The sequence below is a fragment of the Oncorhynchus tshawytscha genome, linkage group LG09 (assembly GCF_018296145.1).
Source record: "Oncorhynchus tshawytscha isolate Ot180627B linkage group LG09, Otsh_v2.0, whole genome shotgun sequence".
Classification (NCBI taxonomy): domain Eukaryota; kingdom Metazoa; phylum Chordata; class Actinopteri; order Salmoniformes; family Salmonidae; genus Oncorhynchus; species Oncorhynchus tshawytscha.
In genome coordinates, this window is record NC_056437.1 from 21,142,532 (window position 1) to 21,165,394 (window position 22,863).

A 22,863-nucleotide genomic window follows, 5' to 3' on the forward strand; every position below is an offset into this window, starting at 1 on the left:
AGTCCTTGCCAAATGCAATGCAAGTCTGCAAGTCTGAGAACATAAATTCAAGTTTGAGTCTGTATTGTGTTTTTGCGTCCCTAATGAATTTTTATTTTTTTGCAGAGTTCCTACCTGCTTGCCTTGTATGCGTTGCGTCGCGTGCCAGAGTCATCAGGGTTCGTTCTGCTGACATGAATGCTGCAGTACTGGCTCTCAGCATTGTAAGGATATCTCCATTAATCCAGGGTTTTTGGTTGGGGTATGTCCAGATTGTTATTGTGGGTACATCATCAACACATTTCCTAATGGAGCCTGTGACTGACGATGTGTATTCCACATGAAGGGTTAATAGGATGGCTGCCATTTTGGTTGCAGAAAGCTGATGAATTGTTCAGGAATTGCTTGGGAAATGATTCGAGATTCACATGCTGTAATATGTTGGGGATTTTTTTGAGTGGAATCGAACAAACTTGAGTAGAACAGATTTAAGGATTCAAGTATTTTTGGAGGAATTATAAGATTTAATACATAAAGATTTCGTAAAATAAAAAAAACTTAAACTAACCCAAATGAAACTGAAACTTTGCCTCCTATACTAACTGAAATAAAATAAATACCATGTTCAAATATTGAGCTGGCTAAACTCAGCTTGTTAGAACAGACTGACCAGATACATTTAAATGACATGATCTTGAATTTATTCTGACATCTGACTGGTCAAAAATATAAATATTTTCAAATGAAAAAAAAAAAAAAAAAAAAAAAGCGATTAAGGTTACTGTATGTCAACTAGAGCCCATTCAAATGGTAAAGGTCCATTTGGCCACATTTACACAGGCAACCAATTCTGATCTTTTACCCAATTATTGGCAAAAGAGCTGATCTGATTAGTGGAAAAGATCATCAGAATTGGGCTGCCTGTGTAAATGCTGCCATAGGGACACATTTTGTAGCCCACATGGGTTTGTCCATGTCTGGACCAAAAGGTTAACCCAACTAGGTACCAGCTAAGATGACCATAAAGATCAACATGTTGCACTAGATCAGCAGCCTAAATACGTAATGTTTTTCTTTTCACAGCAACCTATGAACAGGCTCGGATCAAACTTAAAAAGGTAGAGGAGATTTCTGATCTGCAGACGGACTCAGACATGGATGAAGAAGAGTCAACCTGACAGTAGTAATAGCGACAGCAGTACTACCCAAGGGGGGTGATTTCCCTATGAATACTGTCCAGGATGTGGAGGCGATGGAGCAAAATGTACTCGACATAGCTTTCCTGAATGGAAAAAACACCTTATAGTATTTCATTAATTACACAGTTAATACAATCCCCAAAGTTGTGCATGTTAGCAATCAAGTTAAGATAATTTTGGTCAAATACTATATCCGTTTGGGATTCTTGTGGTCAATTTGCAATGTACAAATTATTTCTAACTATGTTCCTGCCCCCCGAACATCCGCTCAAGGAAAATTGTATTAAAAAATATAATGTAAATAAAAAAATAAAAATAAATTGGCCCTCGGCTAGGCGAACACAACTAGTCAAGGTACCAGTCTGTGGCATATGACACAGAGTACAAGTGGAATGTGTGAAGGTAAACAGACTGGTACCTCGGCCAAACCACAGCACACAAACTGTGTAGCATAATAGTCAAGGTATTCATATATTTAACACAAACTGTAACAGTTGAGTTATAAAGTAAAGTTTATTACTTTAAAAAGGCAGGTATTTAAACCACAAAGGCAATAACTATGACTTGTGTCGGGCTCATAATAACACTCAATGGCACACATAATTGATCATCACTCCCACATCCCTGGACAACACATGACTAATATAAAATAGTCCATATTACATATACAGAACCAATGCTTTTAACACATCTTAACACCGTATTAGTTGCACATGTTTGACCATTAGCAGCATAATCAAGACAATACAAGGCATGGGACACACAAAGGCATAGACTGGGTTTAGCACCACACCCACACAGAGAGAGAGATCACGAGCACAACTTATTGCCGGTGGATATATGGAAACACATACCACCAAGATTAAAACTTCTTGCATGTCTTCAAACAGCACGGAATATATGAGGAGACTAACTGTTCAACATACATTTTATGAAAATAAATATTTTGCTAGATAGGTGTGAGATATTGTATTCATAAATATAATATAGATTAGGGTTGTATGAATTCAGAATATGTTTGTACATTTTCATTCTTTCATAAAATAACAAATTATAGAATTGGGGTTGGCCATTTTGAGTATCCCTTTGGGAGAGATTTAATTATATATTTTTTTAACACTAAATAAAAATGTATATTGGGCATGTGTATGAGGTACATGTATATTAGAGGTATGGCTTCACCTTCTGCTCAAACTACAAAAAGAAAAACTAAACAATGGAAAACTGGCTTGGCAGTTGTCCTCACCTTTATGGCTTTAGTATAAAACATAGAAATGGCATTCATGGAAAATACCTTGACGAAAGCCTTGTAATGGACGTATCATGACTCATGAGGCAGTATTCCACTAACTTATGTTAAAAATCCCAATGTGTTTGGCGTTGAATAAGAAGTTAAAAGCTAACTGCTTAAAATGCTGTTTGAAACCTTTGGACAGTCACGTGTCATTGGTGCATAGGGAAGAGCATCAAGGACAAGCACCCCAGCAACCACAGAAATGTTTAAATGTGTAACGTTGCAAAACTGTTTAGTAACTTCAATGTAACTAGCACGTCTCCAATGAGGTAAGCTCAGAGAGGCAGGTCGTCACACTCTAGCAATATTAGTATATTTAACAGACAAACCCATGGACAAATCCCTGGGTTGACCCATGTTTCGGAAGGTACATTTTCTGTAAACGTTCTTCACTAGAAATCTACTATGACCAATTAAGCATTTTAAATAAAAATGGAGGCATACAAATAATAACATAACGCAACACTGATAACTTGAAATTAGCCATAATGACATATTCAAATATCCAAGAGGGATGTTAGTCTTTGGGTTAAAAATCAGTTGCTGTTTTCTTTGGTTGTCACAGTGACGAGTTGTTTGGCAGCCTTGGCAATGTCGTAGGCACACTGGATGACCTGCTGCGTGACCAGCTGCATGTCGGAGGGGCAAGGGTCGTGGGGCGTGGCCTTCTGGCACTCCCCCTGGAGCCGGCTGGCACTGGAGGTGAGCAGCCGCAGGGACCCTCTCACTGTGTCAGAGTACGGCCTCTGAGGAGGAGGCAGGGAGGGGTCACATAGTGTTGGCAAAACATGGGCAATAAACGGCCCTCAACACGAGAGTAATGGGCGGATTTACTGACGTTGTGTGTGTGCTAAATTATCTCCACCCTGAAGAAAATAGTGCAACATCTAACAGAACAACAGCTGCAAGACATTTATTTCCCATCCATGTTTACCAAACAAACAACCCTCACTGGCTCTTGCATACAAAGGAGGTGTCTCTGTTGTTGAGGTCATCCCAGTTTACCTTAGGAAACAGAGTGGCCATCTCCCTCACAGCCACATGGATCCTTTCTGAGCATGGTACAAAGCTGAGGGGGGTGGAGAAAGAGAACGTCAAGTAAGGGAGTGATCCTTTTTCCAACATAGATGTTAGTAGAAAACTCCGGCCCAGTTTTTTTTCAATAACATTGTTAAACAAATATGTAGAATACTTAGGAATGTTTACAGAAGCTTGCTAAGCCCTTGACCTCCTTACTATATGAAACACCTCTCAAAATAGCAAAGTCAGCCAGTGATATCCTAGTGGAGGTTTATTTGTGGACAAGTGAGAGAATGACAAGCCCTGGCTAATGGCAGACAAAATAGAGAATATACTGAATACTAAGTGTTCATTAATAGCAATCATGTGCTCCATTTGAGTAAATTGAACACGTCCTGTATTATTCCATAGACAACAATGTAGTGGAGGCTGTTAAGCCATGACAATATCAACAATGAATGACAAAACACATGGCTTAAAAAGTAGGTCATGAAATACATCATAACTTTCCACCGTTTCAAATCAATAACAATGCCTCCATTATAACCCAGTAGCTAAGTGACTGAGAGGACGCATACAAATTGGCAGGTGTTCTTTGGTCACCAGCTAGAGTGAGGTTTGGTACACAAGCACAAAAGCTAAGCAAATACCACACAGCTTTAGTCAAAGGGGGGCCAATAGTGAGGGTTTGTGTTAAAGACAACACAATCAAGTGGTCTGTATGTATATTCATTCACTGAATGAATGCCAGTGTGAAAGTGTCTAATTATTTTTTAATTATTTTTTAAAACTTTAAAATCCAAGATTGAGAGCACAAATATTAACCAAACAGACAAATCTAGATAAGGATAGCCTGTGTGTTGACATGTAAAAGCCCTGTAGGCCTATATTTGGCATTCCATAAGGGAATCTTTGTTTTCTGCCAGCTGCGTTTGACACAAGCCCTGCCCCTCAGCACACAGACAGAGGAGACCGTGACAGTGCCTGGGAGACAGGGACAGAGGCCAGAGTACCAGGAGCCAGGGGTCTCTTCAGCACTCTCAGAGCAGGGCAGCAGGGTAGAGAGACAGCCCTGTCAGAGCAGGGCATCAGGCTGTAGAGACAGACACGTCCGCGGCCACCCCCCTCACAGCAGGGCAGCAGGCCAGAGAAGCAACCTAGACTGCCTGGCCTGGAGCTAGCCCACACCGTGAGGAAGGGAGTCAGACAGACAGGAAAACACAGGGAGGGGAGGACAGAGTGGGAATACAGGATAGTGAAAACAGAACTCAGGAGAACAGAAAGATAGAAAAACAAGATACATCCTCTAAAAAACAATGACTGTAGTAGGTTGAAAGACAGGTGCTGGAAGGTTGGATGAAGGAATATATAGACAGCATCATTTCCTATATTTTGAACTGTAAGGGCAAGTTCCACATGAACACACAAACTTTAAGTCAACAGACCTTTTCTCTAACTGCTGATTGGTGTTTTCTGTGTTCTTATGACCCCTGACCTTACCTCTCATGTTTGTTCTCCTGTGCGGCCCTCAGCAGCTCCTGGATGTTCTTGGTGATCTGCTCTGTCTTACAGATGACGTCCTCGGTGAAGGGTAGGGTGGAGTCTGCCTCAGTCTCATCCTCCCCCTGATCTGATGTACTGCCGTCCCCCAGCCAACTGCTGTTCCTGCTCAGACTGCATTGGGAGAGGAGAGGTTACAGGGTAAGGAGCTCCCTCACTTGTGGATCGCTTTGTATAGGATTCACTGCCACATGATTAAGTTCCTACATTTCACATACAGTATATTTCTCAAATATACAATATTTTTCTACCAAAGAGATTTTAATCAAAAGTCCTACCCGGACTCCTCCAGTCCAGAGTGGTTTGGTGTGTTGTCATAGTCACTCTCCAGCATGCTCTGTCCCTCTAGGCTGCAACCCTACAATGGGAGGAATGATACAGTAAGCTTCCAGACAACCGTTGAATCTGGAGAGAGCATCTGAAGAGCAGTGCGGACATGTTACAGAGTTCTGAATGTGCTTGATGAAGCATACGTGCCAGAATCATGCTCTCTGAACCTAAAAAGCCATTTCATATTAAAACAGACCTCAATTGGTTTCAAAGCAGAAAGTAAAAAGATGTAGGAAGTTTGAAACCAGGGACCAGCTCCGTGTGGCATTAAGCAGTAGGTACAGCAGTGGGTGCTGTTAGTGCAAGCTTAAGATCAAGACATTCTGCTGTTATGGGTAAAGGCTTCAGTACAGATGGTTCTCTACCAGTATGGCTGGTAAATAATACTATTCACACTACCATGAACTATATATCAATTTGTATTCCTTGTCTGTTTCAACACCACTGTAGCCTTCTGACAGGATGTCTGTTTCAACACCACTGTAGCCTTCTGACAGGATGTCTGTTTCGGAAACATCATACCGTACATGTAGTGCTTTGGGGCCTTTGAAAACACACTGATGGCAAACACCCATGTTTAGCGCTGGCATACACAAAAAAAATCATGTTTTTCAGGTACACTACACAACACTGCTGGCTGGGGGAACAAGGGTCAATGAAGAACAGTAGCAGCAGCACGGTGGTGTATGCAGCCAGGCGATGCTGAGAGGAGATGCAGTGAGGTACAGGAGCAGTTAAAGGACAGAGGGAAGGAGGAGGTAAAGGAGGATAGGAACAGTAGTGGACAAGCAGAGGGGATAGTCCACCCCTTCCCCTGGGGCTGCTGCCCCCACCCTCTCTTGAGGGGAGATTAATTACTTAACCCTTCGAGCTCTTTCATCCCGCGACCAGGACAGTGAGGAGGGGAAGGTAGGGAGGGAGGATGAGGCGGTCCCCAAAGGACCCCTCCCAATCTAGAAAGGGGTCAAATCAAGTTTACACATAAAGGGAGTTGACTTTATACTAGAGGAGGATGGGGGACGAGATAAATTCACAAACAAAAACTGAATTACCGCAGACCAAAACTGCTGACAGCACCAGTCAACTGTGACTGTCCTAGAACAGTCCAGGAGGTGTGAGTGGTCTCTGTACTTACGTTTGTAGGGAGGGGCTGTATAGTGAGGCCGTCGGCACGGCAAGGAGGGTCACCCCTGTGGGGGTAATGCCTCATGCCCGAGCCTGTCTCGTACATGGACATGGGGCGGCCTCCGTGGACAGAGGGGTGGCCAGAGGGGTCCGGAGGGTGTTGTGAGCCCCTGGGGGCCTGCCATTGCAGGGTTGAGTTCTCAGTCTGCAGGGAGTTCAGCTGGAGGGGACAACAGTTCAGAACATCAGCTTTATTTCTGTGTAATAACTTAAATAACAGCCTATGGGTGAAACCTAGGGTGACCATAACATGGAGGATGTGATAGTATCAGTGCAGGTTTAGATGGAGACAAATCTCTCCATCCAGACTGTAAAAAAGGGAACCCATCCCTGTAGAAAAAGGGAACCCTGGCCAGCCAGAAAGCACAGCTGCACTTCCACTAGAAAAAAATCTTGGTCCATCTAGATTCGTCTGTTCTTTCGACCAATCGATTGGTTGAACCTTTCCCTTATAAAGACACACCCACCACGTGTTTTAATAAAAATCAACTATATGTAGGCTACTGAGCTTTTCTAATGCTATCTAACATTATTGAAGATTTATGTTAAAAACATGCTAAAGATTGATTCTATACATCATTTTACATGTTTCTACGAACTGTAATATAACTTTTTGGACTTTGTCTGAACTTTCGCCTGGACTTGCCCACGCCTCGTGAGTTTGGATTTGTGAACTAAATGAGCTAACAAAAAGGAGTTATTTGGACATAAATGGACTTTATCAGACAAAACAAACATTTTTTGTGGAACTGGGATTCCTGGGAGTGCATTCTGATGAAGATCATCAAAGGTAAGGGAATGTTTATTTCTATTTCTGACTTCTGTTGACTCCACAACATGGCAGGTATCTGTGTGGCTTGTTTTTGTGTCTGAGTGCTGTACTCAGATTATTGCATGGTGTGCTTTTTTCATAAAGCTTTTTTGAAATCTGACACAGCGGTTGCATTAAGGAGAAGTATATCTTTAATTCTGTGCATAACACTTGTATCTTTATTCAAACACAGTGGAAGTTAGTACCGACTCCATTTAGTAGACTGGTCAAGTGGTTGGTTGAGCGGCTGTTCGTCGACCAAGATTTTTTTTGTCGAGCAATCGCAAATATATATATATATATATATATATAAGTACCAGCCAAAAGTTTGGACACCAACTCATTCCAGACTTACTGTGGTAACAGTTAGTTGTTATAATGCTCAAGTCATAAACATACCTTGCTCTGCATCATCCGGATCTCCTCACTCAGGTGACAGTTGACCTTGAGCAGCTGCTGTATCTTGGCCTCGGAGGCTGTGAGGGCGCTCTTCACCTCCATGAACTCCTGTACTGTGATGGGTCCATCAGACAGGTCAGACGACTCCGAGCTCTGAAGCATGGGGAAGCAGGATGGAACGGAGAGTTGAATGGTTATGCTGATCCAATGTGAATGGTAATGAAAAACTATATTAAAAAACTACAAATATGGTGATACCTTGGTCCTGTCATCTTTCCCGTTCTTCCCAGAGGCGGGTTCCCGCTCTGGATCTTCATCTGACGCCACACTGTCATAATCTGGTTGGTCTTCATTATCCTGGTTATCACTCCCATGACGGCTGCCGATTCCCTTCAGGATGAGCTCTATGTCCTCTGAGGAGAGAGAGCAACAGTCAGGTGAGTGGACCACGCAACAACCATGCCCTAGTGGGTACAGTAATGAGCTTTGTTCTTATTCAGGTCTTGGATCAAATCAGAAATAGCCCATTTGAATAAATGTATCTTCAGATTACTGTACTATACCTCTGGGACTTTCACAGGAGTTCCCCCGTTGCCGACGTTTGGCATCAGTTAAAATATCAATGACGAGTGTTGCAAATTCATGTGCATTGAACCTTGCTAGCTTCTGTCTGCCCTGCAAAACAAATGACAACAAGACAATATTATGAAGCAGGCAGTGCTGAAAGTGTAGGCTCTTCAATCAAATGCATAACATTTACCTAAAGGCTTGGGAAAGAGACCAACCAAATTTGATATAATGTTGAAAGACATTTTTAGGTGACTTGCCTGGTTCCTGGTGGATGAGTATTCGGGGTTGACAGGGAGGAAAGGCACCAAAGTTGTATCTGTTACCAGAGTGCTGTGGTTCTGAGTCACGAGCCACACTGATACAGCAAAGACAGAACAGAAATAAAAATGATTTGTTTTGTTAAAATCACACTAATAATCTATTAAAACACCTAATGATGCCTTTATCAAACATGTCAAATGTCAGTTCAACCTGCATCAGTTTCTCTTCTGTCCACTTCATCATAAACGTCCATGGCAAGCTCTTCAAACTGATGGTTAGTGAGCTGAAATCACAAGCCACAGTAAAATCACATCACTGGTATGTCGAAAAGGACCATAATAAAACCATGTTTGGAGAAAATATATATACGGTCACTCACAGACTGGAGTTTTTTTTTTGCAGCTTTTGCAAATTCTGACAAATCCAGACTGCTGTAGACATAAAAATAAAATATATACAGTGACTAACTACATTTTGTTAGGTTACAGCTTTATTCTAAAATTAAAGTGTTTTCCCCTCATCAATCTACACACAATATCCCATAATGACAAAGGAAAAACAGGTTTTTAGAAATGACTAATTTATATATAAAAAATAAGAAATCACAATTACATACACCCCCCAGTCAAAGGTTTGGACACAGCTCATTAAACATTCATTCTTTCTTTTTACTAAAATAAATATATTTCATATTTTACATTCTTCAAAGTAGCCACACTTTGCCTTGATGACAGCTTTGCACACTCTTGGCATTCTCTCAACCAGCTTCATGAGGTAGTCACCTGGAATGCTTAAAGGAGTTACCACATATGCTGAGCACTTTTCCATCACTCTCATTCTTGGTTAAATAACCCTTACACGGCCTGGACGTGTGTTGGGTCATTGCCCTCTTGAAAAACAAATGATAGTCCCACTAAATGCAAACCTGATGGGATGGCGTATCACTGCAGAATGCTGTGGTAGCCATGCTGGTTAAGTGTGCCTTGAATTCTAAATAAATCAGACAGGGTCATCAGCAATGCACCCCCAAACCACCTCCTCCATGCTTCACGGTGGGAACCACACATGCGGAGATCATTCGTTCCCCTACTCTGCATCTCACAAAGACACAGCGGTTGGAACCAAAAATCTCAAATTTGGACTCAGACCAAAGGACAGATTTCCACCGGTCTAATGTCCATTGCTACTGTTTCTTGGCCCAAGCAAGTCTCTTCTTCTTATTGGTGTCATTTAGTAGTGGTTTCTTTGCAGCAATTTGACCATGAAGGCCTGATTCATGCAGTCTCCTCTGAACAGTTGCTGTTGCGATGAGTCTGTTACTTGAACTCTGGTTTTATTTGGGCTGCAATCTGAGGTGCAGTTAATTGCCAATTTCTGAGGCTGGTAACTCTAATGAACTTATCCTCTGCAGCAGAGGTAACTCTGGGTCTTCCTTTCCTTTGGAGGTCCTCGTGAGAACCAGTTTCATCATAGCGCTCGATGGTTTTTGTGACTGCACTTGAAGGTACTTTCAAAGTTCTTGAAATATTCCGGAGTGACTTGACCTTCATGTCTTAAAGTAATGATGGACTGTAGCTTCTCTGCTTATATGAGCTGTTCTTGCCATAATATGGACTTTTTATTTTATACCAAATAGGGCTATCTGCTGTATACCACCCCTACCTTGTCACAACACAACTGATTGGCTCAAATACATTGAGGAAAGACATTCCGCAAATTAACAAGGTACATATGTTCATTGAAATGCATTCCAGGTAGTACCTCATGAAGCTGGTTGAGATAATGCCAAGAGTGTGCAAAACTGTTTAGGCAAAGGGAGACTACTTTGAAGAATCTCAAATATATTTGGATTTGTTTAACACCTTTTGGTTACTACACATGTTATTTCATAGTTATGTTTTCACTATTATTCTACAAATGTAGAAAATAATACAAAGAAAAGAAAAACCCTGGAATGAGTAGGTGTCCAAACTTTTGACTGGTACTTTTGACACACACACACACTAGGGAGTCAGGCCCAGCCAATCAGAATGTGTTTTTCCCCACCAAAGGGCTTTTATTACAGAAAGAGATGCACCCCTCCCCCTCAGACAATCCCGCAGGTGAAGGTGGTCCTGGGCTGGCATGGTTACACGCATTCTGCGGTTGTGAGGCCAGTTGGATATCAGTTTATATAGTTCATTCAAGACATAACTATAGGCAACAGTTGACATACTTACACATTTCTTTTCCATCAAGATATGTCAGGAAAGAGAAACAAGGACGGTTTGATAAATGCATTATGTTTTAACTTCAGTTACTAAACCATAGGATGGATACACACATCTGGCTTATCAGGACATTGAGAAGAGGTTTTTGTAAAATGCCACTGAAACACCAACATGTCTCAACAGCATTCCATTCCCATTCTCCATAAAAGCATGTCATCATGTTGGGCTCAGTTCTTACCTGTCAGCCATTTGTGGGATTATGAAGTGTTGTCCATTCCTATGATCTAGTAGACAAACACAAACAGTCAGATTAAAACAACGGATATTTACATTAAGAATTTAGCACAGAGCCCCCAACAACAGGCTTTGGTTATTTGAATCAGTTGTGTAGTGCTAGGGCAAAAACCAAAACGTGCACCCAGGGTGTGCCCCAGGACCGAGTTTGGGAAACCCTGATTACTCTTATCCAGAGTGACTTACTGGAGGAATTATGGTTAAGTGCCTTGCTCAAGGGGAAAAGATCAGATTGTTTTCACCTAGTTAACTCAGGAATTCAAACCAGCGCCCATTTGGTTACTGGCCCAACACTCTTAACCGCTACGCTACCTGCAGCCCATATCAGGGTTCAATTATTCACCATGCCCCTGTCAATGAGTCTTCTCCACTCTTACCTGGCCTTCTCCCACAGAGGTAAAATGCCAGGCGGTCTGTGAGTTCATACTGGATCTCTACCAGTCTGTCTGCCAGCTCCTGGTGGCCTGCTTGTCTGATTGGAACATGAATAAAAGGTCATGAGTCTTTTCCACATTAATATAAGTGACGGAGAGGTCAATGTATGTTTACTGTAAATGCCAACCATAGCACTGTATTTTTAGACCTCTTTACAATAAAACCCAAAGGTGGTAAAGTTTCAGTTTATTCAGGATCTGTAATAATTTGCTTCATTCTTCTAATAAATGTAAGTACTAGGCAGCCTCATAAACCGTTTCTGGGAAAGAGTTGTCACACCATCAGCGGTAATGGATCACTCAAGTGCAGTACAAAAGAGTATGAAGATTGCTTTACCTTGCGTAGTCAACAGGGGTCTTACCCCCTGTGTCTAGGGCACCAGGATCCGCCCCATACACAGCCAGCAGCTCTGCTTGTGACACCTGACATGCCTTAGCTGCTACATGCAGTGGACTGTTTCCTTTTTCCTGAAGGACAAACAGGACACACCAGCCCAATACAATGAAACACTGGACAGGCCACACCACCCCCAACACAATGAGACACTGGACAGGCCACACCACCCCCAACACAATGAGACACTGGACAGGCCACCCCACCCCCAACACAATCAGAGACACTGGACAGGCCACCCCACCCCCAACACAATGAGACACTGGACAGGCCACACCACCCCCAACACAATGAGACACTGGACAGACCACACCACCCCCAACACAATGAGACACTGGACAGACCACACCACCCCCAACACAATGAGACACTGGACAGACCACACCACCCCCAACACAATGAGACACTGGACAGGCCACACCACCCCCAACACAATGAGACACTGGACAGGCCACCCCACCCCCAGCACAATGAGACACTGGACAGACCACACCACCCCCAACACAATGAGACACTGGACAGGCCACCCCACCCCCAGCACAATGAGACACTGGACAGACCACACCACCCCCAACACAATGAGACACTGGACAGACCCCCCCCAATACAACTGCCTGCCTGTCCAACATCACTACTCTGGATGGCTCTGACTTGGAATACGTGGACAACTACAAATACCTAGGTGTCTGGTTAGACTGTAAACTCTCCTTCCAGACCCACATCAAACATCTCCAATCCAAAGTTAAATCTAGAATTGGCTTCCTATTTTGCAACAAAGCATCCTTCACTCATGCTGCCAAACATACCCTTGTAAAACTGACCATCCTATCAATCCTCGACTTTGGCGATGTCATTTACAAAATAGCCTCCAATACCCTACTCAACAAATTGGATGCAGTCTATCACAGTGCCATCCGTTTTGTCACCAAAGCCCCATATACTACCCACCATTGCGACCTGTACGCTCTCGTTGGCTGGCCCTCGCTTCATACTCGTCGCCAAACCCACTGGCTCCAGGTCATCTACAAGACCCTGCTAGGTAAAGTCCCCCCTTATCTCAGCTCGCTGGTCACCATAGCATCACCCACCTGTAGCACGCACTCCAACAGGTATATCTCTCTGGTCACCCCCAAAACCAATTCTTTCTTTGGCCGCCTCTCCGTCAAGTTCTCTGCTGCCAATGACTGGAACGAACTACAAAAATCTCTGAAACTGGAAACACTTATCTCCCTCACTAGCTTTAAGCACCAGCTGTCAGAGCAGCTCACAGATTACTGCACCTGTACATAGCCCACCTATAATTTAGCCCAAACAACTACCTCTTTCCCTACTGTATTTATTTATTTTGTTCATTTGCACGCCATTCTTTTTATTTCTACTTTGCACATTCTTCCACTGCAAATTTACCATTCCAGTGTTTTACTTGCTATATTGTATTTACTTTGCAACCATGGCCTTTTTTTTGCCTTTACCTCCCTTATCTCACATCGTATATAGACTTGATTCTACTGTATTATTTACTATGTTTGTTTTACTCCATGTGTAAATCTGTGTCGTGGTATGCGTCGAACTGCTTTGCTTTACCTTGACCAGGTCGCAATTGTAAATGAGAACTTGTTCTCAACTTGCCTACCTGGTGAAATAAAAAAATAATAAAAACAACGAGACACTGGACAGGCCACGCCACCTCAATACAATGAGAGACTGGACAGGCCACGCCACTTCAATACAATGAGACACTGGACAGGTCACATCACCTCAATACAATGAGACACTGGACACTGTGTGGGCACTGGTGCAATAGCGTGCAGGCTTTTATGTATTGATACATTTCAGGCAACTGAGTGGATTCCATGATGGCGCCGACAGAGATGGTCACCTCGCTTCGCGTTCTTAGGAAACTGCAGTATTTTTTTTTCATGAATTATTTCTGTTACCCCAGGAAATCTTAAGTCTTATTGCATACAGTCGGGAATAACTTTTTATTGGATATAAGAGCAACGTCAACTTACCAACATTACGACCAGGAATACGACTTTCCCAAAGCAGATCCTCTATTTTGACCACCACCCAGGACAATGGATCGGATCCCAGTAGGTCACCCAAAACAACAGCGCCGCAGAAAGGGCAGACGGAGCGGTCTTCTGGTCCGACTCCGTAGACGGGCACGTCGCTCACCTCTCCTGAGTATGCTACTCGCCAATGTCCAGTCTCTTGACAACAAGGTAGATAAAATTCGAGCAAGGGTTGCCTTCCAGAGACATCAGAGATCATAACATTCTCTGTTTCACGGCAACATGGCTAACTCGGGAGTCGGTAAAGCCATCTGGTTTCGTCAGGCATTGTGCCGACAGAAACCAACATCTCTCTGGTAAGAAGAAGGGCGGGGGTGTATGCCTTATGATTAACGAGTCGTGGTGTGATCATAACAACATACAGGAACTCAAGTCCTTTTGTTCACCTGAACTAGAATTCCTTAACAACCAAGTGCCGACCGCATTATCTACCAAGATAATTTTCTTCGATTATAATCACAGCCGTGTCTATCCCCCCTAAGCAGACACCTCGACAGCCCTGAAAGAACTCCATTGGACTCTATATAAACTGTAAACCACATATCCTGAAGCTGCATTTAGCTGGGGATTTTAACAAAGCTAATCTGAAAACAAGGCTCCCTAAATTTTATCAGCATATCGAATGCGCGGCCGAGGCTGGCAGCATTCTGGATCATTGCTACTCTAACTTCCACGACGCATACAAAGCCCTCCCTCGCCCTCCTTTCGGCAAATCTGACCAAGACTCCATTTTGTTGCTCCCAGGCTATAGACAAACTAAAACAGGAAACACCCGTGCTCAGGTCTCTTCAACGCTGGTCCGACCAATCTGATTCCACGCTTCAAGATTTGTTTCAATCACGTGGACTGGGATATGTTCCAGATAGCCTCAGACAACAACATTGATGTATACACTGATTCGGTGAGCGAGTTTATTAACTACTAATGGCTTGGGGGTGCTATTTTCACGTCAGGATGAAAAGTGTGCCCAAAGTAAACTGCCTGCTACTCAGGCCCAGAAACTAAGATATGCATATTATTAGTAGATTTGGATAGAAAACACTGAAGTTTCTAAAACTGTTTGAATGATGTCTGTGAGTATAACAAAGCTCATATGGCAGGCGATAACCTGAGAAAAATCCAACCAGGACGTGGGAAATCTGAGGTTTGTAGTTTTTAAAAAGTGATTGCCTATCCTATTTACAGTGTAAATTTGGTAATATTGCACTTCCTAAGGCTTCCACTAGATTTCAACAGTCTTTAGAACCTTGTTTCAGGCTTCTACTGTGAAGGGGGAGCGAATAAGAGCTGTTTGAATCAGGGGTCTGGCTGAAAGCCTAGAGTTTAGTGACGCCCGTGGCCGTGAGCACGAGCTCTGTTCCTTTTCATTTCTAAAGACATTGGACACTGTGCTATCTAACCTCCAAACAAGCTTCAATGCCATACAACACTCCTTCCGTGGCCTCCAACTGCGCTTAAACGCTAGAAAAACCAAATGCATGCTTTTCAACCGATCGCTGCCTGCACCCGCATGCCCGACTAGCATCACCACCCTGGATGGTTCCGACCTTGAATATGTGGACATCTATAAGTACCTAGGTGTCTGGCTAGACTGCAAACTCTCCTTCCAGACTCATATCAAACATCTCCAATCGAAAATCAAATCAAGAGTCGGCTTTCTATTCCGCAACAAAGCCTCCTTCACTCACGCCGCCAAGCTTACCCTAGTAAAACTGACTATCCTACCGATCCTCGACTTCGGCGATGTCATCTACAAAATGGCTTCCAACACTCTACTCAGCAAACTGGATGCAGTCTATCACAGTGCCATCCGTTTTGTCACTAAAGCACCTTATACCACCCACCACTACAACTTGTATGCTCTAGTCGGCTGGCCCTCGTTACATATTCATCGCCAGACCCACTGGCTCCAGGTCATCTACAAGTCCATGCTAGGTAAAGCTCCGCCTTATCTCAGTTCACTGGTCAAGATGGCAACACCCATCCGTAGCACGCGCTCCAGCAGGTGTATCTCACTGATCATCCCTAAAGCCAACACCTCATTTGGCCGCCTTTCGTTCCAGTACTCTGGTGCCTGTGACTGGAACGAATTGCAAAAATCGCTGAAGTTGGAGACTTTTATCTCCCTCACCAACTTCAAACATCAGCTATCTGAGCAGCTAACCGATCGCTGCAGCTGTACATAGTCTATTGGTAAATAGCCCACCCATTTTCACCTACCTCATCCCCATACTGTTTTTGTTTATTTACTTTTCTGCTCTTTTGCACACCAATATCTCTACCTGTACATGACCATCTGATCATTTATCACTCCAGTATTAATCTGCAAAATTGTAATTATTCGCCTACCTCCTCATGCCTTTTGCACACATTGTATATAGACTCCCCCCTTTGTTTTCTACTGTGTTATTGACTTGTTAATTGTTTATTCCATGTGTAACTCTGTGTTGTCTGCTCACACTGCTATGCTTTATCTTGGCCAGGTCGCAGTTGCAAATGAGAACTTGTTCTCAACTAGCCTACCTGGTTAAATAAAGGTGAAATAAAAAAAATAAAAAGGAATTGTCCGGTTGAAACATTATTGAAGATTTATAATAAAAGCATCCTAAAGATTGATTCTATACATCATTCGACATGTTTTTACTTTTTAACCTTTCGTCTGGACTTAATGCTTGCGCCTTGTGCATTTGGATTAAACGCGCGAACAAAAAGGAGTATTTGGACATAAATGATGGACTATCAAACAAAAACATTTATTGTGGAACTGGGATTCCTGGGAGTGCATTCTGATGAAGATCCTCAAAGGTAAGTGAATATTTATAATGCTATTTCTGACTTGTTGACTCCACAACATGGTGGGTATCTGTATTAGAGGTCGACCGATTATGATTTTTCAACGCCGATAACCATGCCGATTATTGGATGACCTAAAAAGCCGATACCGATCAATCGGCCGATTTTTATTTTTATTTTGCCATTTGTAATAATGACAATTACAACAATACTGAATGAACACTTATTTTAACTTAATATAATACATCAATAAATTCAATTTAGCCTCAAATAATGAAACACGTTCAATTTGGTTTAAATAATACAAAAACAAAGTGTTGGAGAAGAAAGTAAAAGTGCAATATGTGCTATGTAAGAAAGCTAACGTTTAAGTTCCTTGCTCAGAACATGAGAACATATGAAAGCTGGTGGTTCCTTTTAACATGAGTCTTCAATATTCCCAGGTAAGAAGTTTTAAGTTGTAGTTATTATTGGAATAGGACTATTTCCCTCTATACCATTTGTATTTCATTAACCTTTGACTATTGGATGTTCTTAAAGGCACTTTAATATTGCAATTGTAACAGTATAGCTTCCGTCCCTCTCCTAGCTCCTCCCTGGGCCCGAACCAGGAACACAACGACAACAGCAACCCTCGAAGCAGCGTTACCCATGTAGAGCAAGGGAAACAACCACAGGCTCAGAGAGAGTTTGAAAACGCTATTAGCGCGCGCTAACTAGCTAGCCATTTCACTTCGGTTACACCAGCCTCATCTCGGGAGTTGATAGGCTTTGAAGTCATAAACAGCGCAATGCTTGACGCACAACGATGCGCTGCTGGCAAAGCGCAAAGAAAGTGCTATTTGAATAAATGTTTACGCGCCTGCTTCTGCCTACCACGGCTCAGTCAGATACTTAGATACTTGCATGCTCAGTCAAATTATATGCAACACAGGACACGCTAGATAATATCTAGTAATCTCATCAACCATGTGTAGTTAACTAGTGATTATGATTGATTTTTTATAAGATAAGTTTAATGCTAGCTAGCAACTTACCTTGGCTTACTGCATTCGCGTAACAGGCAGTCTCCTTGTGGAGTGCAACGAGAGAGAGGCAGGTCGTTAAAGCGTTGGACTAGTTAACTGTAAGGTTGCAAGATTGGATCCCCCGAGCTGACAAGGTGAAAATCTGTCGTTCTGCCCCTGAACGAGGCAGTTAACCCACTGTTCCAAGGCCGTCATTGAAAATAAGAATGTGTTCTTAACTGACTTGCCTAGTTAAATAAAGATTAAATAAAAGGTGTACATTTTTTCATATAAAGAATCGGCAAAATCGGTGTCCAAAAATACCGATTTCCGATTGTTAAGACAACTTGAAATCGGCCCTAATTAAATCGGGCATTCCGATTAATCAGTCGACCTCTAATCTGTATGGTGGCTGAGCGCTGGACTCAGATTATCGCATGGTGTGCTTTTGCCGTAAAGCTTTTTTGAAATCTGACACAGCGGTTGCATTAATGAGAAGTATATCTTTAATTCTGTGCATAACACAGATTCCTGTAAATTGATGTGGCTCTCAGCAAAATCACCGGATGTTTTGGAGGCACAACATTACTGAACATCACGCGCCAATGTAAACTGAGATTTTTTGATATAAATATGAACTTTCTCGAACAAAACATATATGTATTGTGTAACATAAAGTCCTATGAGTGCCATTTGATGGTTAGTGATTCATTTTATCTCTATTTCTGCTTTTTGTGACTCCTCTCTTTGGCTGGAAAATGGCTGTGTTTTTTTGTGACTAGGCGCTGACCTAACATAATCGCATGGTATACTTTCACCGTAAAGCCTTTTTGAAATTGGACACTGTGGTGGGATTAACAACAAGTTTCTTTAAAATGGTGTATAATACATGTATCTTTGAGGAATTTTAATTATGAGATTATTGTTGTTTGAATTTGGCGCCCTGCAATTTCACTGGCTGTTGTCAAATCGATCCCGTTAACGGGATTTCAGCCGTAAGAAGTTAACAAGTGCATCATTGATGTTGACTAGTAAAACCTTCCCCAACCAGAAACTGTGGATTGATGGCAGCATTCGCGCAAAACTCAAAGCGTGAACCACTGCTTTTAATCATGGCAATGCAACCGGAAACATGACCGAATACAAACAGTGTAGCTATTCCCTCCGCAAGGCAATCAAACAAGCTAAGTGTCAGTAAAGAGACAAATGTGAGTCACAATTCAACGGCTCAGACACGAGACGTATATGGCAGGGTAAACAACCAATCACAGATTACAAAAAGGAAACCAGCCCCGTCACGGACACCGACGTCTTGCTCCCAGGCAAATTAAACAACTTCTTTATTCGCTTTGAGGACAATACAGTGCCACGGACACGGCCCGCTACCAAAACATGCGGGCTCTCCTTCACCGCAGCCAACGTGAGTAAAACATTTGAAAGTGTTAACCCTCGCAAGGCTTCCGGCCCTGATGGCATCCCTAGCCGCGTCCTCAGAGCATGCGCAGACCACCTGGCTGGTGTGTTTACGGACATATTCAATCAATCCCTATCCCAGTCTGCTGTTCCCACATGCTTCAAGAGGGCCACCATTGTTCCTGTTCCCAAGAAAGCGAAGGTAACGGAGCTAAACGACTATCGCCCCGTAGCACTCACTTCCGTCATAATGAAGTGCTTTGAGAGACTAGTCAAGGATCATATCACCTCCACCCTACCTGACACCCTATACCCACTCCAATTTGCTTATCGCCCCAATAGGTCCACAGACGACGCAATCACAATCACACTGCCCTAACCCATCTGGACAAGAGGAATACCTATGTAAGAATGCTGTTCATCGATTACAGCTCAGCATTTAACACCATAGTACCCTCCAAACTTGTCATTAAGCTCAAGACCCTTGGTCTCGACCCCGCCCTGTGCAACTGGGTCCTGGACTTTGATGGGCCGCCCGCAGGTGGTGAGGATGGGAAGCAACAGCACCTCTTCAACCTCAGGAGGCTGAAGAAATGTGGCTTGTCACCAAAAGCACTCACAAACTTTCACAGATGCACAATCGAGAGCATCCTGTCAGGCTGTATCACCGCCTGGTATGGCAACTGCTCCGCCCACAACCATAAGGCTCTCCAAAGGGTAGTGAGGTCTGCACAACGCATCACCGGGGGCAAACTACCTGCACTCCAGGACACCTACACCACCCGATGTCACAGGAAGGCCAAAAAGATCATCAAGAACAACAACCACCCGAGCCACTGCCGGTTCCCCCCGCTATCATCCAGAAGGCGAGGTCAGTACAGGTGCATCAAAGCTGGGACAGCTTCGATCTCAAGGTCATCAGACTGTTAAAAAGCCATCATTAACATTGAGTGGCTGCTGCCAACATACTAACTCAAATCTCTAGCCACTTTAATAATTAAAAATGGTATGTAATAAATGTATCACTATTCACTTTAAACAATGTCACTTTATATAATGTTTACATACCCTACATTACTCATCTCACAGGTATATACTGTACTCTATACCATCTACTTTATCTTGTCTATGCCGCACGGCCTTGACTCATCCATATATTTGTATGCACATATTCTTATTCATTCCTTTACACTTGTGTGTATAAGGTAGTTGTTGTGAAATTGTTAGATTACTTGTTAGATATTACTGCACGGTCAGAACTAGAAGCACAAGTATTTCGCTACTCTCGCATTAACATCTGCTAACCATGTGTATGTGTCCAATAAAATGTTATTTGATTTACAGACTATTTTATATTTTTTTGACATACCGGGTGGAAGAAGTTGGCCTGGGCTCCCAAAGACAACAGTCTCAAGCACGTCTCCAGGTTCCCAGTCCGAACACTGGAGTGGAGTTGCTAGAGTGTAGGCCAAAGGAGGTTTGGTTAGCTAACAGATAATAAAAAAACGTTGATAAATTGGTGAATTAATGAGCTCAATGGCAATGAAGCCTGCAATCCAGGGCATGGTCTGGCTGAAATCTCTCACCTTACTGAGGTCCTTTGTGGTGACACTGTCATCCTCTCGACAGGGCATTCGATGGACATACGCCAGCATCTGATATTTGGCCTTGATGAATTCAGTTTTATGGGGACTGTGAAGGGAACAGAAAATCACACTTACAAACCTCAGACTGTCTAGGCAAACCTGACCCCAATGGCACTTTAATACAACATAGAGTCCAACAATGTGAGAGTGATAGATCATGGTGAGATGAGATACCCAGATTTGTAATCACATTGGTTTAAAATTATATTGTTTAACCTTCAACTAAAAGTTTGAAATGTGCCCCACTCACTGGACTCTGTCCTGGGGGTTGGCCTTGCGTTTCCCACTTGTGATAGACGAGGGGTCCAGAAGGCTGTGCTCCCAGATGGAGTTGGCCCCATTGCTGTACAATTTCTGAACCATCTACAAAGGAAGCAAACAATACAACCAATTGGTAAGGGAAAACAACAATTGAAGAAGTTGACTGTTCTTGAGCGTCAGCATAGCTGCTTGTGTGAGGTGCTCACCTGTAGCTGGGAGGGTGGCCATGGTGTATGAGTCAGGTGTCGGACTTGGGAACTGTGTCGGCCCAGACCCCGGTGGACGCTGCAGCACTCATCACAGATCAGCACGCCCCTGTTCACTGAGGCCCAGCACGGGCCTGGGACACACACAACCTTTAGACTCTATATTACCACAAAGGCTCCGAGTCCACACAAACCATTTAGACTAAAAGAGAGTCACATCATTCTGCATGCATTCTTTTTCATGATTTCAGGCAGCTCCCTAACTACAAATGTCATAACTTTACTTTCACACAGCCACAAACGAGATATACCCCAACTAGTTTGCAAGCTAAAGTTATAAAACAAAGACTATTGTAAAGTCTAGATGGCATAAACTAACTAGCAACAATAACAAAGTTAAGGGCTACCAGCTGCTAACTAGCAACAGACAGCTAAGGTTAGCGGACTTCCCCATTCTTCTTGGACATTGTCATACTAGCACTAGTTTAGTTTGCAAGCAAAGCTATGCGTTGCTGGAACTACAAGCAATCAAACAGAATATGAATCCCTTTGAAAGTGAAAATCAAGCAAGCAAATATTAAAATAGCTTGCGTTACCATTACATACAACTGCTAAAATAAACTAGCTATGCTACCTAAATTCCTAAGGCTAGCCAGCAATCGTTTAGCTTACCCTGGGAGCTACAATCAGCGCAGACCTCTCTGCTCCGCAGCCGCTTTGACATCCCTTTTTACTTTAGGTAGCAAACTAGTTGTTTGTATACAGAATGTCCTTTAAACACTCCGTTTCAGACAGACACTCATGAGACAGTTTACACTACTGTACAACGACGAGGTCAGAAAATTTGATGAGGAAAATGCTAACTGTCTAACGTTAGCTTATTTAGCTTCTTCTTCTTTGAGGATTATTGACGGACCACACTCATGAGGTGTATTGCCGCCACCTACGGGATAGTAAAAAATACCCCCAAAAAACAAAATATATTTTGGATGAGCAAGTTCATACTAATTACCAAAAACAAAAACACTAACCAAATTCATGCTACTGTACTACCCTGAATTTCAAACCAAAACAAAAAACTGTACTCCTTCAGTCGATTTAAATGTCTATTCAGATCTCTACACAGGCTCAGGGACCTGGGAGGGGGGAACCTCTTCATTCAGTACTCCCTGTAACATTTTGTCTCTAAAGTCCTGGGGATCCAGACATTTATTTGCCGCCTTCACAATGATGTCTAGCTTGTTTGATTTGTTATTAGTTTGACTAGTGCAATTTGGCACTTGCGCTATAAACGCAACAAAGTCCACCTTCTTCACTATTAGTGTGTCGGGAACCTTCTCCTGCATGGCATTCACTGTAGACTGTGGGACATCCACTACCATCTCCTTTCTACTGACTCCTTCAGCTATTTTCACTGCCTACAGATAGGAGACCTGCTGGATTGCCCTGAACCTAGCTACTGTGACCTCCATCCGTACAGGGCACTCCGAGATCTCGGGAACGTGATTCCCATCACAATTAC

At 42.9% G+C, this 22,863-nt stretch overlaps 1 protein-coding gene across 6 annotated transcripts; it reads right to left on the reverse strand.

The window, feature by feature from the left end:
* Positions 1-1,672: 1,672 nt before the first annotated feature.
* LOC112257548 (ARF GTPase-activating protein GIT2) lies at positions 1,673-22,258 on the reverse strand. Of its 6 annotated transcripts, none has more exons than XM_024431199.2 (22): positions 22,014-22,258; positions 21,342-21,475; positions 21,125-21,237; positions 20,815-20,920; positions 20,598-20,684; positions 11,884-12,014; positions 11,490-11,584; positions 11,057-11,102; positions 10,828-10,833; positions 8,988-9,039; positions 8,819-8,891; positions 8,605-8,702; positions 8,341-8,452; positions 8,036-8,190; positions 7,778-7,930; positions 6,518-6,727; positions 6,246-6,335; positions 5,331-5,410; positions 4,993-5,166; positions 4,506-4,669; positions 3,478-3,541; positions 3,081-3,218 (listed from the first exon to the last, which is right to left on the reverse strand). In XM_024431199.2, the coding sequence occupies exons 1-21, from the start codon at positions 22,063-22,065 to the stop codon at positions 3,504-3,506; spliced, it is 2,169 nt and encodes a 722-aa protein (XP_024286967.1). In that variant the 5' UTR covers positions 22,066-22,258; the 3' UTR covers positions 3,081-3,218; positions 3,478-3,503. The 6 variants fall into 6 exon arrangements, with proteins under 6 accessions (XP_024286964.1, XP_024286965.1, XP_024286968.1 ...); XM_024431198.2 differs by having other exon boundaries at positions 4,477-4,669; XM_024431196.2 differs by lacking the exon at positions 4,506-4,669 and having other exon boundaries at positions 1,673-3,218; positions 22,014-22,257.
* Positions 22,259-22,863: the final 605 nt, after the last annotated feature.

What these genes read in the sequence shown, in the direction of transcription:
- LOC112257548 (XM_024431196.2), bottom strand. Translation starts at nt 22,065, where the DNA reads ATGTCAAAGCGGCTGCGGAGCAGAGAGGTCTGCGCTGATTGTAGCTCC. An exon ending in CCTCTGTGGGAGAAGGCCAG is followed by an intron (nt 11,103 to 11,489) that starts GTAAGAGTGGAG and finishes TTTGTCTACTAG; the next exon opens with ATCATAGGAATGGACAACAC. An exon ending in CAAAAAAAAAACTCCAGTCT is followed by an intron (nt 8,892 to 8,987) that starts GTGAGTGACCGT and finishes TTGTGATTTCAG; the next exon opens with CTCACTAACCATCAGTTTGA.